Source organism: Suncus etruscus, chromosome 2 (assembly GCF_024139225.1).
Source record: "Suncus etruscus isolate mSunEtr1 chromosome 2, mSunEtr1.pri.cur, whole genome shotgun sequence".
In the NCBI taxonomy this organism is placed as follows: Eukaryota; Metazoa; Chordata; class Mammalia; order Eulipotyphla; family Soricidae; genus Suncus; species Suncus etruscus.
This window is the reverse complement of record NC_064849.1, coordinates 64119652-64138263: the sequence shown is the minus strand read 5'-3', so window position 1 is coordinate 64138263 and position 18612 is coordinate 64119652. Positions and strand designations below refer to the sequence as shown.

The 18612-nt window shown below is 38.7% G+C and overlaps 2 protein-coding genes across 3 annotated transcripts in view; both read right to left on the bottom strand.

Annotated features, from left to right (window-relative positions):
- STXBP6 (syntaxin binding protein 6) overlaps positions 1–18612 on the bottom strand; it is a 300438-nt gene that overhangs the window by 78876 nt on the left and 202950 nt on the right. The window lies entirely within an intron of this gene.
- LOC126001051 (outer mitochondrial transmembrane helix translocase-like) lies at positions 14851–16387 on the bottom strand. The gene is given in 2 exon segments (XM_049768224.1): positions 14851–15116; positions 15342–16387. Coding segments are annotated over 2 exon segments (1086 nt in total). The 5' UTR covers positions 16336–16387; the 3' UTR covers positions 14851–15024.

The window sequence follows — 18612 nt, the reverse complement described above, 5'->3', positions numbered from 1 at the left end:
ATTTCAACTACATCATCTGTTCTTTTTCTCAGAGTTTTTCACAGGTAATTCTGCAGATGTTGGCAACTTTTGTAATTGCACAATTAAATTCCATATATATAATACAATGCAATATTTATTTATATTTCTTATATAAGCATATATAGCATTTCCTATAAGGATATGTACACATATACTTTTGGTTTTATTTCTCTAGAGAATCCCACTAAAATTAAGAAATAAAAGCATCCCATTTATAACATCAAAATGATTTACTACACATAAATTTTAAATGAATAAAATACTATTGGACTATCTTTAGTCAAATAAGTACAAGTCTACATACTAAAAACTACAAGAAAAATTTAGCTCAAACATTGTGAGACAAAATTAAAATGGATTACAGAATCAAAATGATAGAAAACATAAAATAAACAGAAAACATAAAATAAGTAAGCCTTCTTAGATACCTCACCAAAAGGACAAATCATGAAAACAGCAAGTAGGACCAAATTAAAAAAATCTTCTTTGCCTTAAAGTATAAAAAAATAAAATCCACAATAGGAGAAAATATTTACCAAACATTTGTTAAACATTTGTCTAGCAAAAAATTTGTATCTAGACTATTTTTAAAAATGAGCAAAAGAGGGCCCGGAGAGATAGCACAGCGGTGTTTGCCTTGCAAGCAGCCCATCCAGAACCTAAGGTGGTTGGTTTGAATCCCGGTGTCCCATTTGGTCTCCTGTGCCTGCCAGGAGCTATTTCTGAGCAGACAGCCAGGAGTAACCCCTGAGCACCGCCGGGTGTGACCCAAAAACCAAAAACCAAAAAAAAAAAATGAGCAAAAGAATTGAGTGAACATGTCATTAAAAACCATTAACATATAGTTAAAAAGCACACTTAAAGACACACAACATCATAGGTTAACAAAGAAATTATTTGAAACCACATTGAGGTGCCGTACACCTATTGTGATGCCTACTTAAATACTGACTAACTATAAAGTGTAAAATTGTGTATAAATATTCAGAGCACCTTTATTTGCAGCAATCCAAAACTGGAAGCAAAAATAGAAAAATGTCCAGAGTAGGAAAATGGATAAAGTGTGGCATATCTACCTGATAGAATATTCAGCAATAAAAAGAAATAAACTATTGACACAATATGGCAACAAAGGAGATTAAAGGGGACAGTTCCTCTGTAGGAAACATTCTGGGGGTCCTCTTCTTTGCCTAATGGTCTGTGGACATTGCTTATTAAACATCGTATTTAGTTGTGCATGTCAGAATAAAGATTGCTTTCTGATTTGCAGTTTTATTTTTCTACCTGTGCTAGCTCATGTAATACAGTAGATGTACCAGGGAAATTAAAGATTATTAAAAATCTTTGTGTATTTCAGAGTGCCTTGTAGTTTCACCTGTTCAGTCGTATCTCAAATAATCATCACATGAACTTCTTAATTCATATTAGAAATATTCAAATAATTTTTGGTGGTATTGAAGACAAGGACAGCAATCTCTCATCCACTTTCTTTATTTTTCCTAGATTAATTTTTTCCATTTTTTTCTATTCAGAGTCAGTTAAGGCAACATGAGGGAAGAAAATAAATAAATAACCAGCACATCTGACTACTGCATCTGACATGTGGAAAAAAGATCTGCTTCTCTGCACAGAAACAAGTCCCTCTGTGACTTCTACTGCACATTTAGAGGTGGAACATATTGTTATGCACTTCATTAGTATTTCTGGAACAGCTAGGACTCATTTCCGAAATAACTGATGTCACTTGTGTTAAATGATTCCTTCCTAGGAAAAATCCCTGGGGAGCTTTCCCTAGCACAGACTTGATAAAGAGTCAGACAAAAGGAGTAAAACACCTGCCCCTTTTGTGCCCAAGGTGATGGCAAGCTCAGCCTTCCCCAGGCAGTTCCCACTTACAGTTCCCACAGAAATTAGACTACAACTGGACAACAAAAGTGGTCCCAAGGAGATGAAGCACATCCATCAGTGATGCCTGAGATTTTCACAAAACTCTGTTGCCCACAAGTTTCCACTTGATTTTCTTAGACTTTCTCACTCATCTCCCTACCCACTCCAGACCTACAGTCTTGCTTACAGGTTCTTGTGCTAGCTAAGGTCATTCTGAACAGATGGCAGTGACTTGACTGGTTCATTAAGTTTTATTTTTCTTTTTGGCTCCATACTAGACTGTTCTTTGGGTTTGCTTTTGGCTTTAAGTTCAAGAATCACACCTGGCAGTGCTCTGGTAATGATTTAGAGACCATATATGGTGCTGGGGATTGAAATCATGCCAGTTGCATGCAAGGTAAGTTCTTCACCCACTGTTCCAGGACTGGCTAATTATTCTGTAGCAAACAGAGAAGCTCTGCTTTCAGTAAATGTTGGAGAGATCCATACAGGGCAGAGTGCTCCCTCATTTCTCTATATCCACTGCAATACCCTAGTTTGACTAGATGTTACTGCAGTTTCCTTTATGAAACTGAACACCATATATATACATACATACATATATATATACATACATAGTTTATTGAGTCACACCTGGTGGCATTCAGGGGTTATTCCTCTCTCTACACTTGAAAGTCACCGAGAGGCTCGGGAGACCATATGGGATTCTGGGAATTAAACCCTGTCTCCTGGGTTGGCTGCATGCAAGGCAAATGCCCTATTGCTGTGCTATCTCTCCAGCCCCCAAGACTTTATATTTTTGAAACCTGAGTAGCAGGATCAGTCTCTCTCTCTCTCTCTCTCTCTCTCTCTCTTTCTCTCTCTATATATATACACACAAGTGTATGTATACACACATATATATATATACATATATATACACACATATATATGTATATATATATATATGGTTTGTTAGGCAGTGAAAACATTTATTGAAAGATAATGTGACTAAGTGGACCAAGTCTAAATCATTAGCATGAAATTTATTTAGTACCCAAACCTCAGTCTATTATGACTGAAATGTAAAACATAAATAGTTGATTTTGCATAGCGAGGTAACCCATATTAGTTTTAAAACTAAACTTAGCATCTATAATCAGAAACAAAACATATGAATTATTCAGACCAATACTAAAATTAGTAACTTTATCAGCTCACTTTAAAGCTATAATTTGTATGATCTCAGGTTTTGTTCAATTCATGTACTAATTTTATTGGAGGAAAAAAAGCTCAATAAGACAAATTTACATGTATGCTTTACACCTCTATTTAATCAAGAATCAAGGTCACAGAATTCGAGGGTTAAAAGGTATCTTAAGAGATTTTTGCTTCACTCCATGTCTTGCCTTTGTCTTGTTACCTTCTTAGTTACATTATACTTTAGGAGTAAGTTAGATACTTTTTCTAATTTATTTTACTCTTATAATAAAACTGCCAACTTATACTGGTTGTTTAAACTCTTCCCTCTGAAGAACTTTTATTAAAACTTTACATTTTACATCCATGATAGATATAATTAAAGATTTTAGGGGTTCTATGTTAATCATTTCCTGATTTTTTTCAGTCTACCCAGATAGATCAACCTGTTCTATTTCTACACCCACATGGGCCTCCACTGACTGACCAAGTCTACCGTGTGCCCTCTTAGACAAGGACTCAGATCTAAGTATAACAGCTTAATGCCAAGCACAATGCAACAGTTCATATTTAGGGTTGGACTGCTTCATGCTTCTGTTTGGATATGCATTTTTAAAAGTTATAATGTTGTCTGCTCATGATCATCTTATCTATTATGGGTAATTCAGACAATTCTTCTGCTACATTTTTATATTAGTATCTTCATTTAAACACCTTGATTACATATATGATTGTAGTTGGGTTTTAGTTATGTAAAGAACACTTCCCTTCACCGGTGCAACATTCCCACCACCAATGTCCCAAATCTCCCTCCTCCCCACCCCCACCTATACTCTAGACAGGCTTTTCACTTCCCTCATTCATTCACATTTTAAACAGATTCAAATTTCACTTTTTCTTTTAGTTTTGGGGTCACAACAGTAGTATTCAGAGGTTACTCCTGCCTCTTGTGTTCAGGAATCACTTCTGGTGGACTCAGGGGACCCTCTGGGATGCCTGAGATTGAACCCTGGTCGACTGTGTTCAAGGCAAGTGCCCCTCTACCCACTGTGCTATCACTTTCATCCCTTGACTGACACTTTACCTCCTCCTCTTTCTTCTCCACCCCCTCCTCCTCCTCTTCCTTCTCTTCCTCCTCCTCCTCCTTCTTCTGTCTAATTTGACGCTCAGTTACTCCTGGCTATGAGTTCAGAAATCGCTCCTGGCTTGGGGGATCCTATGGGATACTGGGGATCAAAACGAGGTCCATCTTGGATCAGCCACATGCAAAGCAAATGCTCTACTGCTGCACTTGGTCGACACTTTAAAGATTTTACTTTCTCTATAAATCACACCAATATTTTGCAATCAGTTATGTCCTTTTGGTCACATCTTTCATGTAGCAGATACACAAACTCATTTTATGCTCCTTAAAGGAGAGAAGCTATTTGCATTCTTGCTAATGAATTTCATACATGGAGTAGAGGCAAGTCTTCTGTTTTTATTCTTTCTCAAGCCCCACTTCTAATTAAAGCACTCTAAAGTATCTTGCAGCATCCCTTGTGAACTATAAATATCAATGCTATCTGTTGAATGAATGCTATGAAAATCAAGTGATGGCATTATAGTATTGTAGATAAAAGACACATTATAAAGGATTTGTACAAGTTATTGTGTGGCTTATCATAGTTTGATTAACTCCCATAAACAGTACAAGCCTGTGTTGACTTATTTAACCATGCATCAGTTTGAATGTGCAGAGTATGATGCAGTGGTCCTCAAACTATGGCCCGCGGGCCACATATTGTATTTGTATCTGTTTTGTTTCTTCATTGCAAGATATATGCAATATATATATATATATAAGAATTCGTTCATAAGTTTTGTTTTTACTATAGTCAGACCCTCCAATGGTCTGAGGGACAGTGAACTGGCCCCCTATTTAAAAAGTTTGAGGACCCCTGAATCTGAAGGTCACTAGAGCACTTATAACTGTAGCAAATAAGTGCATATTTTCAAGCTGCAGGACCAATGGGTGAAAGATCTCAAGTCCAGTGGATAATTGTGCCATAGTGCTACTCCCCAGCCAAGGCTCACCCCTGGATGGTGCTTGGAGGGTATGTGATAGCAGTGTTTGTTAAAATCACTAGTTCGGAAACTCTGATATCTTCTTGTAATCTAAGCTCTAGTGGCACTATTCTGTTCTGTCATGTTCCCACTCAGAAAGACATGCTCAAGAAATAGAATGCCTGTCGCAAAGACAGGGTTGGGAAGGAAGGAAATGGGGGACATTGCTGGTGGGAAAATTGCACTGGTAAAGGGGGTGGTGGTGTACATTTTATGACTGAAACCCAACTATGAACATGTTTGCAACTATGGTGCTTAAATAAATTATTTAAAAAAAATTCCAAACAGGGCCTGGCCTGAGCAATAGTGCAGCAGTAGGGTGTTTGCCTTGCATGCGCTGACCTAGGAAGGACTGCGGTTTGATCCCCAGCTTCCCATATGGTCCCCCAAGCCAGGAGCAATTTCTGAGTGCATTGCCAGGAGTAGCCCTTAAGAGTCACTGGATGGCCCCAAAACAAACAAAAAAAAATACAAACTCTTAAAAAAGTGAAATGGCTGTCCAGCAGAGGCCAGGCTTTTGTATTTTGTATGAGACCCCCTTATATTTCCTCACCTGTACCATCAAAGACCAAACAGCATTATAGGCTCAGTATTTGACTTAGAATCAGAGATATTCCCTTTGTGAAGAAAACTGCTCTAGATGAGAGATGAACCTCGTGTCTACTAGCAGAGGATGGAACTCGTGGAATCACAGCAGGGTCACTACAAGGGTGGAAACCTCAACAAAACTAAACACTGAATGAGGAGTCAGAGAAAAACTGAGGAACACTGCTTCTCCATGGACCTTCTAAAGTAGTGAACCTTTTATTAACGAACAATGAGGGGTATTCTTCACTCTATGTTCTAATTTGGCCATTACTTGAGAGTTGAAATTCTATTCAGAATGCTCAACATAAGTTAATTTAGTTTGCAACCTTGAAACATTTCCATTACCTTTTTATAGGGCTGCAAAATTGAGTAAAGATCTTCAGCGCCTCTACAGCTTTAATTTTCACATCATATCTGTGTATGTAAGGCATCATGATAGTCTGCGGTCTTTATTTAAAATAAATTTTAATTGAATCACAATTGAGGTTAATTAATTGAGATCCAGTTACAAAGCTAATCATGTTTGAGTTTCAGTGTATAATTTCCAACCTATCTTGGGCATTTTACACATGAATCTTTGGATGTTTAGGTTTCATTTCATCATTTCTAGGACATGCAATAAGCTCTTCTAGTTTTACATTTGGCCCAGTAAGTCCCATTAATATACACTGCAGGATACACTCTCCTTTCTTTCAAGTCTAGACATGTAAAAATCTGTTATATAAATACAACATCTGTTAATCACTCCAAATAGAATCAAAAAAGTAAAATATTTGTTCCTCTTAAAATGCCCAACACACACAAAGGATGTCTTCAATTCCTTATACCCAGTAATTTTTCAAGATCCAACTGATAGTCTTAACCAAAGAGACTATTAACCTTGTTGCTTCCCTCAGCAGAGTTGATGATCTGCTAGAGGTGAAGGGTGGTGACTCAGAGCTTCATGGTATGAGAAAATGATTCTGTTGTTAGAGGTAAAATAGTATGCTGCTATCTTTTTTAAATTTCCCTGAGAAAATCAGAGCCAAATATGAGATGTCCATGTAAATATTGTGTTTTGCTTGGATCATAAAGCAGTGTGACTATTCAATTCCTCTGGAAAAATTTGAAGGCACAAATAACAAGTAACACTCACTTAACAGGTATTTATTGCCTACTGACTGAGAGAAAAGATGCAATACAGAGATGAGGGTAGAGGGAAGAAGATGAATTGGCAATGGAAATAAAGATAAGCAAATCAAGCACTGTCCATTTCCTTAAGAGTTCTGCATTTTAGGATGGTTAAAATACAAGGCAGAGGGCCTGAGAGATAGCATAGCAGTGCTTGCAGCCGACCCAGGACCTAAGGTGATTGGTTAGAATCCCAGCATCCCATATGGTCCCCGTGCCTGCCAGGAGCTATTTCTGAACAGATAGCCAGGAGTAACCCCTGAGCATTGCCAGGTGTGCCCCCCCCCAAAATAAAGGCAGAATATGAAAATGTGATGAGTATGTCTCCTTCTCTTTTTCTTCTTCTTTGCCACATCCTGTGATGCTCAGGGGTTACTCCTGGCTCTTCGTTCAGAAATCACTTCTGGCAGGCTTGGGGGACCATATGGGATGCTGGGGATCAAACCCAGGTCCATTCTGGGTTGGCTGCATGCAAGGTAAATGCCTTACCACTGTGCTTTCTCTCCAGCTCCTGTGATGAGTATTTCTTACTACCAGCAAACATGTCATTAGTCATCTGCAGGGGAAAAGATTATGTGTGAGATGGAGTAGGACAAGGGTGAGGAATAAGTTTTTGGCAGGTATGACATAGCTTCTATGTAGAAGAAGCTTCATCTATAACATAGGCTTATAAGGCTATCAAGCAAAAGAGAAGAAAAGCAGATCTGATTGATTTATCAAACCATCACTGTATCCCCAATTAGGAAGAACCAAAAATGGCTCTTTGGTTTATAACTCCCTGGAAAGGACCACTTCATCAGTACAGAAATACAATCTCTCAGGGACCAGCTAATTTCATTTAGATTACCTTGACCTGGGATGAATTTTAATGTGACTCCTTTCCTGGCCAAGAATCCTCATACTCCTCCAAGCTCAAATAGAATGTTTAGGAAGTAATCTTCTTAAATATGTATTTATATTCAAAAACAGAACTCCAAGCTTCCTGGTCTTGTTTCCTGGCCTCAACACAAAGGCATTGTTATTAAAAAGGAAATCATTCCACTGCCAGGCTCAGGCTTCAATGACTCCTATTTGCCCTCAATCTTCTTCCTCTTCTTGAAAGGACACTCAGAGCTATATAACTCACCACCACCAATCTGATGTAGAACCAGTGATGATATGCTTGATGCACCTGTTTAAGTTATGGGGACAAAGTTTATGTGTTAGATATTTAAACCTTACTTGCCTTGAAACCTGCCATTTATTTAACATTTCAGCTGTAGGGCTAGGTTCACCTCATTTTAAAATGTAAGTCAAGAGCCTAATATTGGTAATTGGGCATTTAATTGGGTATGCAAAGGCACTTACTGGATTTTAACAACTTCAACAGGTAATGTTTAAGAACATTAAAAAGCAGAGCAATGATGAATCTGATGCAAATAGAAAGTGAATGAATTTTGGCACTATAATTTAACATACTGCTAACTAGTTTTTTTTTTTTTTGAGCTGAGAATGTCAAGCTTGGTTGGTTCTCTTAAATTTTCTTATAGGCCAACAATTATAAAAATATTTTAATTTTTTCCCGCTCCTCCCAATATTTTAATTTTAAGCTTGGCTTCCCCTCTCATAAAACTCTGCCTTCAAAAATGCTCAATCCAATATAGGTATTTAGTTGGTCTAATATAAAGTTGGCATTGCATATGACTATAGGGAATTTCAAGAAGCCTGAGCTCTATGGACCATGATAAACAACAAATAGCATATTAAGCAGAACTGTAGCATCCAGAAAAGAGTCAGCCAATCTGTCAATCTAATGGGAATGGAATGGCCCAGGGGGATGCCCTTAACCAAAGACCTCAAAGCCAGTGATAATAACCGCCTGTGTTGTTTATTTCTCATTTTTTTCTAAAAGTCAATACATTAATAGGAAACATGATTTTAATAATTCAAAAGCAATATATTGAGACTTCTTATTCCCAATCTGTGTCCATTTACTTTTCTCCTTCCATTGGTGGCAGTAGAGGGGGTCATGGGAAGGGTTCAGTCCAGATGCATGGTACTTTTAACAAAGAATTGAGAAAGATACACAGACTGGCAGGTGTTGAAAGGATATATTAGAAAGTGACAATACACTTAAAGCAAATGGGACAAGCAGAGTGGCTCATGGCCTTATGGAAGTATTTCTAGTATTCTCTAATGGCTTAGAAAGTGAGTGTTAAGGGGCCAGAGTGGTGGTGCAAGCGGTAAGGCTTCTTGCCTTGCCAGCACTAGCCTAGGACAGACCGCGGTTCAATCCCTTGGCGTCTCATATGGTCTCCAAAGCCAGGAGCGATTTCTGAGCACATAGCCAGGAGTAGTAACCCCTGAGCATCAGTGGGTGTGCCCCCCAAAAAGTGAAAGTGGGTGTTAGGGGTGTCAGGGTGGCTTCTTGGGTGGCTGGAAACTATGAATTGGTCTTAACTAGCAAGTACAAGTTGTGGGACAAGATATATGATGCTATATTGATTTCTGTTTTTCAACTGTTGATGATATGGAATATCTGGAGGGTATGTGCATACTAGTAGCAAGCAGCTAAAAAGTCTTGGCCTGAGAGTTGATCTTCCCATTGACCTCTATCCTTTTTATTCTACCTGCATTTCCCTCTGTCTGAGTCAAATTCAATAACTGTCTTCTCCTTAGCAGGTTGTCTGATGCCTACTCATATGGATTGATATAAAAATATAATTGAGTTATATTATATTACCTATATAAGTAGTATTAAGCCTATACCCATCCTTACTGAAATGATGTTGTGAGCAGGAAAGAATAACTATAAAGGACTACAAAGCTCTCATTCTACCATGTCTGATTAAACCATACATGCCAATATACCATATTTTCCAGCATATAAGATGACTTTTGAAACAAAAAAATATCAACCGAAAATCAGGGGTCATCTTATAAGCCGAGTATATCCCGAAAAATGTTTCAATATGCCGTTAAACGAAAACTGTCTGAATATTGCCACAAAACGAATTTTCCAACTCGATCCTGCACCAATCACTGCAAGGCTGCTCGGACCGGCTCTCTAACTTAGCCAATCCAAGCAGGCTTTTTACGCATGCAAATTAGACAATGTTCTGGACCCGAATCTACACTGTCAAAAGCCTGCTCAGATTGGCCAGAGTCAGAGAGGACGTCTATTACAGTATATAACCTTTGAACCTTTGCTTGTTGTGATTGGCTCACTGTGGTACATGAGCACAGGAATGTTTTGTCTGATACAGCAAATATAGGCCTAAATCTATGTTTTAACTGAAAAATTAGGGGGTCTCAAATATCTTGGAGTCAACTTGATCAAAGGCATGAAGGACCTATACAAAGAAAACTATAAAGCCCTGCTCCAAGAAATAAGAGAGGACACACGAAAATGGAAACACATACCCTGCTCATGGATTGGCAGGATCAACATCATTAAAATGGCAATACTCCCCAAAGATTTATACAGATTTAATGTGATCCCTCTAAAGATACCCATGACATTCTTTAAAGAAGTGGATCAAACACTTATGAAATTCATCTGGAACAATAAACACCCTCGAATAGCTAAAGCACTCCTAGGGAAAAGGAAAATGGGAGGCATTACTGTCCCCAAATTTAAACTGTACTACAAAGCAATAGTTATCAAAACAGCATGGTATTGGAATAAAGACAGACTCTCAGATCAGTGGAGTAGGCTTGAGTTCTCAGATAATGTTCCCAGACATACAATCACCTAATTTTTGACAAAGGAGCAAGTAAGTGGAGCAGGGAAAACCTCTACAACAAGTGGTGCTGGCAGAACTGGTTAGCCACTTGCAAAAAAGCGAACATAGACCCCCAGTTAACATCATGTACGAAGGTAAAATCCAAGTGGATTAAAGACCTTGTAAAACACTCCCTGACATTAAGACTAAAGGCATCTTCAAGGAGAAAACTGCACTTTCCAAACAAGTGAAAGCAGAGATTAACAGATGAGACTATATTAAGCTGAGAAGCTTCTGCACCTCAAAAGAAATTGTGCCCAGGATACAAGAGCCACCCACCGTGTGGGAGAAACCATTCACCCAATACCCATCAGATAAGGGGCTAATATCCAAAATATACAGGGCACTGACAGAACTTTACAAAAAAAAATCTAATCCCATCAAAAAAATAGGGAGAAGAAATGACACTTTGATAAAAATGAAATAAAAATGGCCAAAAGGCACATGAAAAAATGCTCCTCATCACTAATCATCAGGGAGATGCAAATCAAAACAATGATGAGATACCATCTCACACCACAGAGATTAGTACACATCATAAAGAATGAGAACAATCAGTGCTGGTGGGGATGTGGAGAGAAAGGAACTCTTATCCACTGCTGGTGGGAATGCCGTCTAGTCCAACCTCTATGGAAAGCGATATGGAGATTCCTCCCAAATCTGGAAATTGAACTCCCATTCGACCCAGCTATTCCACTCTTAGGGATATACCCTAAGAACACAAGAATACAATACAAAAACTCCTTCCTCACACCTATATTTATTGCAGCACTATTCACAATAGCCAGGCTCTAGAAACAACCAAGATGCCTTTCAACAGACGAATGGCTAAAGAAACTGTGGTACATATACACAATGGAATATTATGCAGCCATCAGGAGAGATGAAGTCATGAAATTTTCCTATACATGGATGTATATGGAATCTATCATGCTGAGTAAAATAAGTCAGAGGGAGAGAGAGACGCAGAATAGTCTCACTCATCTATGGGTTTTAAGAAAAATAAAAGTCATTTTTGCAACAATCCTCAGAGACAACGAGAGGAGGGCTGGAACTTCCAGCTCACTTCATGAAGCCCACCACAAAGAGTGGTGAGTGCAGTTATAGAAATAACTACACTGAGAACTACCATAATCATGTGAATGAATGAGAGAACTGGAAAGCCTATCTAGAGTACATGTAGGGGGGGCTTGGATGGAGATTTGGGATGTTGGTGGTGGGAATATTGCACTGGTGAAGGGAGGGGTGTTCTTTACATGACTGAAACCTAATAACAATCATATTTGTAATCAAGATGTTTAAATAAAAAATATTTAAAAAAAGAAAAATTAGGGGGTCGTCTTATACGCCCAGTCGTCTTATACACCAGCAAATACGGTACTTAAATTGATAAATATGAAAAAGTGACTCTACAGAGAAAAAGTATGTATAACTTTAAAATATTAAAAGATAATGGAACAACGAATTTAAATCAAAGAAAGCCTATCGCTGAAGCAGATGAGAAGATTTTCCTTTTACTTCTACATATCTATTTTTGGGGTGTGTGTATGTTGGTGTGTCCTAAGCTGTGCTCAAAGTCCTGTGGCCTTTCCAGACAATTCTGAGCAAACCAGGCTTGGATTTAATCTGAAGTCCGAGGATGTGGAACTTTTGGAGTTCTGTGATTCTGTAATTATCTGATCCATTCCATTGATACCTAGATAGCTCCAGGTTGCACATAGTGATGCAGAAGACATGCTGTATCTGGGATTGATCCAGGGTTGGCCACATAAAAAGCAAGCATCTCATTCCACAGAATTGTTCTCTGGTCCTAAGAATAGCTTTATTTAATGAAAAGAACTTACTTTCTACTCCATTCGTGATCTTTATGAATAAGAAGTAAATATTCCATAAAAGATAGCATGTAAGAGTGAGTGGTTTACATTTGTATATTCTTAATAATCTTCATAGTTATCTTTTTAAAAAAATAAAGAGAGGAAGAAAATATTCTGAACTCCAGTGCTTTTCCTGAAATCCATTTTGATTCTGGAATATTCAATATCAAGATATTACTGGCTAAAATAAAACAAAAACAGACAGAAGTCAAACTCTGTCTGCTGCCCTGTTCCAGACTGTTTCTCACTCCAGATTATTGTATTTTCATTCTCAACCATGATATCATTCATTACACTTTTACTAACTTGCTTCACCCTCCATAAGGACTCTCAGGATTAGTTGGAGGTTTGTTCTATTATAGCTTTATTTTATTTTATTTTAATTTTTGATTTTTGGGTCACAGGGGTTATTCCTGGCTCTCTGCTTAGAAATCGCTTGTGGCAGGCACAGGGACCATATGGGATGCCAGGATTCAAACCATCGTTGGTCCTGGGTTGGCTGCTTGCAAGGCAAATGCCCTACTGTTGAGCTCTCTCTGGCCCCTGCTCTCTTAAATTTAAATCAATGATTATAAGAAAAGATAAGGGAAAAGAAGCAAGACTACATATAAATGTGACAAAACCCATTTTCTCCCACTCTATGTAGTCTCTCTTTCTCTTAGCTCCAAGCAAGCTTTTTGCTAAACAGAAATAGGGTCTAGGTTGGTGGAAACTGCCCCTATAAACAATAAAACGTCCAGGAGAGATAATGATTCTCAAACAGTTGCAGGGCAGTGAATCTGCTGTGAGAGTTCCCAAACTAACTAACAATAGTCAAATGTCTTTTGTCTGGAGATAGATGTCATTACATTCCTTTCCTTTGCTCAAACAGTTGCAGGGCAGTGAACCACTACTATGAGCTAGTGTCTGTTGCCCTGCTCACAGCCTCCTTTAACTATGGTTTCTGGTGCCCTTTAATCCTCTTGGTGACTCTGCTGGGTGTAGAGCAACCATAATAAGGGGGCTGTTTCCACCCTTTCGAGAAGGGTCTGGCTGTGCCAAGGACCAAGAAATAATCATTGAACAGACATTCGTCTTCTCTCTTCACTGGGATCCAAGTTGTCTTGCACTAAAAGAACAGAAAAAAACACTCAGGAAAAAAAAAAAAAACAGACTTACGAATTCAGTATATTGTTTACAACAGTCCCCAGGGAAGCTGGCGGAAAGCCTCCAGTACTAGGCCCCCCATTAGGAATTTGTTTCTGACACTTGGAGGAAAAAAAAAAACAAACAAACAAACTCATGCAGTGGCTAGGAACATGATCAAAGATTCTCAAATGTTCCCAAAGAATGTAAACTTATTCCCATTCCTATTCTCTGGGGTTGGAGGTGAGGTTTACAAATTTACTCTGGAACTGGAGCCACTAAGGCTTGTCCTAGCAAAGGCTTTGTGTTCACTGTGCATAGGGAAGGAGATTGGATTGGAAGTGTTGAGGAAGAGGGAGGAGGTCTGTAGATGGGGGAGGATGGATGAAGTGATAGGGCCACAGTGCACATTCCAGGCTCAGATCTTTAGCTGAAGTGCAGAGTTGACTGCTCCCTGGCCATCTGGTGTTGGGAATTTGGACTCTTCATGAAAGTGAAAGGTAAGGGCAGACATAAAAGTAAAAATCTGGTAGCAGATGCCCTCTATGAATAGAAAAAAAAATTAAAAAATGATCAAACATATAAAAAGAGGGCATGATGATGAGATTGCTCAATGGAGAGAATGCATCACAAACCAACAATTCTGATAGATCTAATTCTGTATAATCCCAGTCCTTAAAAGAAAACAAGAGTGTGTGGTTGGGCTGAGAATGGGGGATGCAGAGGATTTAGCAAAGTAGAATGTGGGCAGTTCCAATTCTGAAATGTTACATGAGTCACATTATATAAGCTTTTCCATATTCAGCCATTAAAAGGGTGTTTTCTCATCTGCTGCGAGAGTTCCCAAACTAACTAACAATAGTCAAATGTCTTTTGTCTGGAGATAGATGTTATTACATTCCTTTCCTTTGCTCATCTTCCTCACACATCAAACTCAGCATGTGTTGCTTCTTCATACTCCTCACTCAGCATGTGCTGCTGCAACTAGAGCTGAGGACTTGCTGGATATTTCTACCTATTCTGAACAGAAAGGTAAAGGAAAGGTCAGGCTGTGTTTAGTGTTGGGTTCATGCACTGAAGGGTCAAATCCAGAAGCTGTGCTCTTCTTTGAAACTATAATTTCTTTTTTTTTTTTGACAGTAGTAACACCATTTATATAACTGTATCTCAATAACTTAGAATTCAGAGCACAAAACCAGTGTCAAACATGACTCCCTCACTGCTGAAACGACACTTCCTTGATTCTACTTGCACTGACAAGAGGGCACATCAAACTGGGCCATAGTGAACTGTACAGATGATCTTTACTCTTAATCTAAACAAACATGTGTTAAAACATTCTGAAATGCTGCATCCTTCGACTTCTTCATCTTTTCAATTGCCCGATGCAGGTCCTGTTGTTAACAGCACAGGCCGAATTTCATCTTTTGTGTGTGTGTGTGTGTGTGTGTGTGTGTGTGTGTGTGTATGTGGTTTTTGGGTCACACTTGGCAGTGCTCAGGAGTTATTCCTGGCTCCAGGCTCAGAAATTACTCCTGGCAGGCACGGGGGACCATATGGGACGCTGGGATTCGAACCGATGACCTCCTGCATGAAAGGCAAATGCCTTACCTCCATGCTATCTCTCCAACCCCCTGAATTTCATCTTCATCGTGGCTTTCTTCTGATGCAGAATTGACATACTCCCTCACACAGAGAAGAGCAGCATCACGACACATCTCTTTGAGATCACTTCCTGAAAACCCATCAGTTTCCTGGGCAACTTCCAACAAGTCCACATGTCTGTCCACATTTTCATTTTTCAAGATAAGTTTGAGGATTGCTTCTCTTTGCTTTAGAGCCGGCTGATTGATATGAAATCTTGTGGGCATTCTTCTCATAATAGCTGAGTCAAGATCCTGAGGACGGTTAGTAGCTCCCATCACTATAACCTGGCAGCTATGATCGGTATCCAACCCATCCCAGAGACTCATAAACTGAGCTTTCATCATGGCTGTGGCTTCATGGTCAGAACTTGAACGGTTTTGTAGAAAGGAGTCAATTTCATCTATAAAGATGATGGAAGGCTGCAACTTTATGGCAAGGGAGAAAAGAGCAGCAGCTAATTTCTGAGATTCTCCATACCACTTATCGGTCAGTGTTGAAGGCTAAAGGTTAATAAATTGACAACCTGCTTCTTTGTCGGTAGCCTTGGCAATCAAAGTTTTACCACAGCCTGGAGGCCTATAGAGAAAAACACCTTTTGGAGGCTGCAAAAGCCTGGAATTTTCAAACAAGTGCTTCTTTTTGATAGGCAAGATAACTGTGTCTTTCAGATCTGTAATAACATCGCCTAGACCTGCAATATCACTCCAAGTAACATGCATGTTAAGAGGGTCTACCAAATGGGCAGCAATACTCATTTCATATTCTGAAAGCTTAACATTTTTCACACCAATTTGCTTCATTAGCTTTTCTGCCTGTTTCTGAGCTTCTACTTTTTGCTTTCTGGTTGGATCAATTGTGTCTACCATCTACTTGATTGTAAAGTATGTTAGTGCACCAAATATCATCAAACAAAAAATTAAACCAACAACTTCATTCCGACTCATAGGACGAGAAAAGGCTTCAGCATGTACCATCTTGATTGTTAACCCTGAAAAGGAAAAGCAGCAGAAGTAGCAGCAGCAGCACCAGCAAGGAAACTATAAATTCTTGAAATTTAATTGAAGGTCTAGGAGGGTGGCCGGAGCTCTAGTTAGCAGATACGTTTATGTTTACAGTTTACAGATACAGGAACCTTCCTCCAGTTATGGTAAACAAACAAACAAACAAAAACAACCAAACAAACAAAAACCCAGATCCCTTACTGGGTAGCAGACTTCAAAAACAAAAAATACATCAAATATTGGAGCCTTTGCATTCAAAACAACATAGAAAGACACCCAAACTTCATAGCAAGAGCATGCTTGAAATTAAACAAAAGGTTCAGAATGGAGAGTTGATATTCACATATCCAAATAAGAAAATACAACTTCCAATAACTCTCTAGATAATCACTCAAAGCTCTGTTGGAATTTACCCACATTCTCTAAAGGCAGGAGCCACTTGATAATCCAAGCTGGCATGTTTGGGTAACCTTATTGCTGTAGAAGCAAGCATAGTGGTGGTCATCACCAAGCAAAGTGAAATTACCAGGGTAGAAAATAGTATTTGCCAGAAGGGACCAGAGGGTCTAGTGCAGATAAAATGAACATGACCCATATTGGGGAAAGTTTGTTTCAATTTGTCCAAAATCGACTTGGTGCCTTATGAGCTGAGAGTTACAAAACAGGTATATAACTTTTTTCTGTTCCATTCCCTATACTCTTCCTGACATATCTTACCCTAGCTCATGACAAGTTGTTCACTGCTAAGGCCATAGCCTATAAATACTTGTCCCTCTTCTTGTTTCTAGAGGATTCAGTATTATAAGGTAGTAGGGAGAGAGGAAGATGTAGGTGATATCCAGATTTCCTGAACCTAGAGCCCACTAAATTAACTTCATGATGCCTAAACTTTATCATTGTCATCACCTAGAAAATGTTCACTTACATGCACAATCCTGTTCTGTCTGATTCTAGAATTCTGCTTCATGCAGAACTCAATAAGGCCGTGTCCTGTTATTTTTTCCAGTTCCCCACCCAGACATTATGCCCTTTTCTCAGATCTTCCCCCCCCTTTTTTTCTCAGATCTTTCTCCACTTTCCACCTACTTTAGCCCATACCCCTCCACTCTAAATTTAATTATTTTTGAAAATCCCTTATATAGAATCAGTTCCACTTGATAAATAACTCAGCTGGCTCCCGAGGAAATAATTGTGAATGTGAATGAAGCTTTAATCTTAAGGCTAAGCAATGATGCCATGGCATTGTTTACACTAATGAAACATGAATAATAGCTTTTATTTTGAACTAGAAGGGATTAAACACATTCTGGTATATTTTCATATAATAGAATATTATATAAAACTATAATGCTATTCAATGTTGCAATTTAATGATATGCCATCATATACTACAAAAATGATAGCATTTCATTTGTTTATTAGAAGAGAAAATTAAGAAATTATATACATGTTTATACCAACAATTATATTTAATTATATATGAAAATATACAAATATTCTGGATTAGGATTTTAAATCTAACTTTATTCATACATTCCTATACCTAGAAAATTTCTTTAAATATTTATAGAATTTGGGGGCTTCCAAGTAGTGCTCAAGAGGTCCAAGGGAGGGGCCGGGCGGTGGCGCTAAAGGTAAGGTGCCTGCCTTGCCTGCGCTAACCTTGGACGGACCGCGGTTCGATCCCCCGGTGTCCCATATGGTCCCCCAAGCCAGGAGCAACTTCTGAGCACATAGCCAGGAGTAACCCCTGAGCGTTACTGGGTGTGGCCCAAAAACCAAAAAAAAAAAAAAAAAAAAAAAGAGGTCCAAGGGAGCCAAGATCTCCAATCTTCTTGGATCAAGATAGGTAGGTTGCCCTATATCATCAGCTAACGGTGAGATGAATTCCGAAGGCCCTCTGTCCTAAGATCTGTTAAAAAAACCAAGATCACTAATTACAGAAGACTAACTGCAACAACTGCAACTCAGCTGAACTTTTTCTGGGATCATAAAGAATCTATTCTAGGCTTTGTTCTAGGATCTGTGCATAAAACAAGATCTCTAACTACAGAGGACTGATTTTGACAACCACAACTGAGTAGTTTTTTTTTTTTTTTGTAAAGTTACATCAGTGCCTTGTATATTTTGGATATTAGTCCCTTATCTGATGGGTATTGAATGAATAGTTTCTCACACTCATTGGGTGACTCTTGTATCCTGGGCACTATTTCTTTTGAGGTGCCGAAGCTTCTCAGCTTAATATATTCC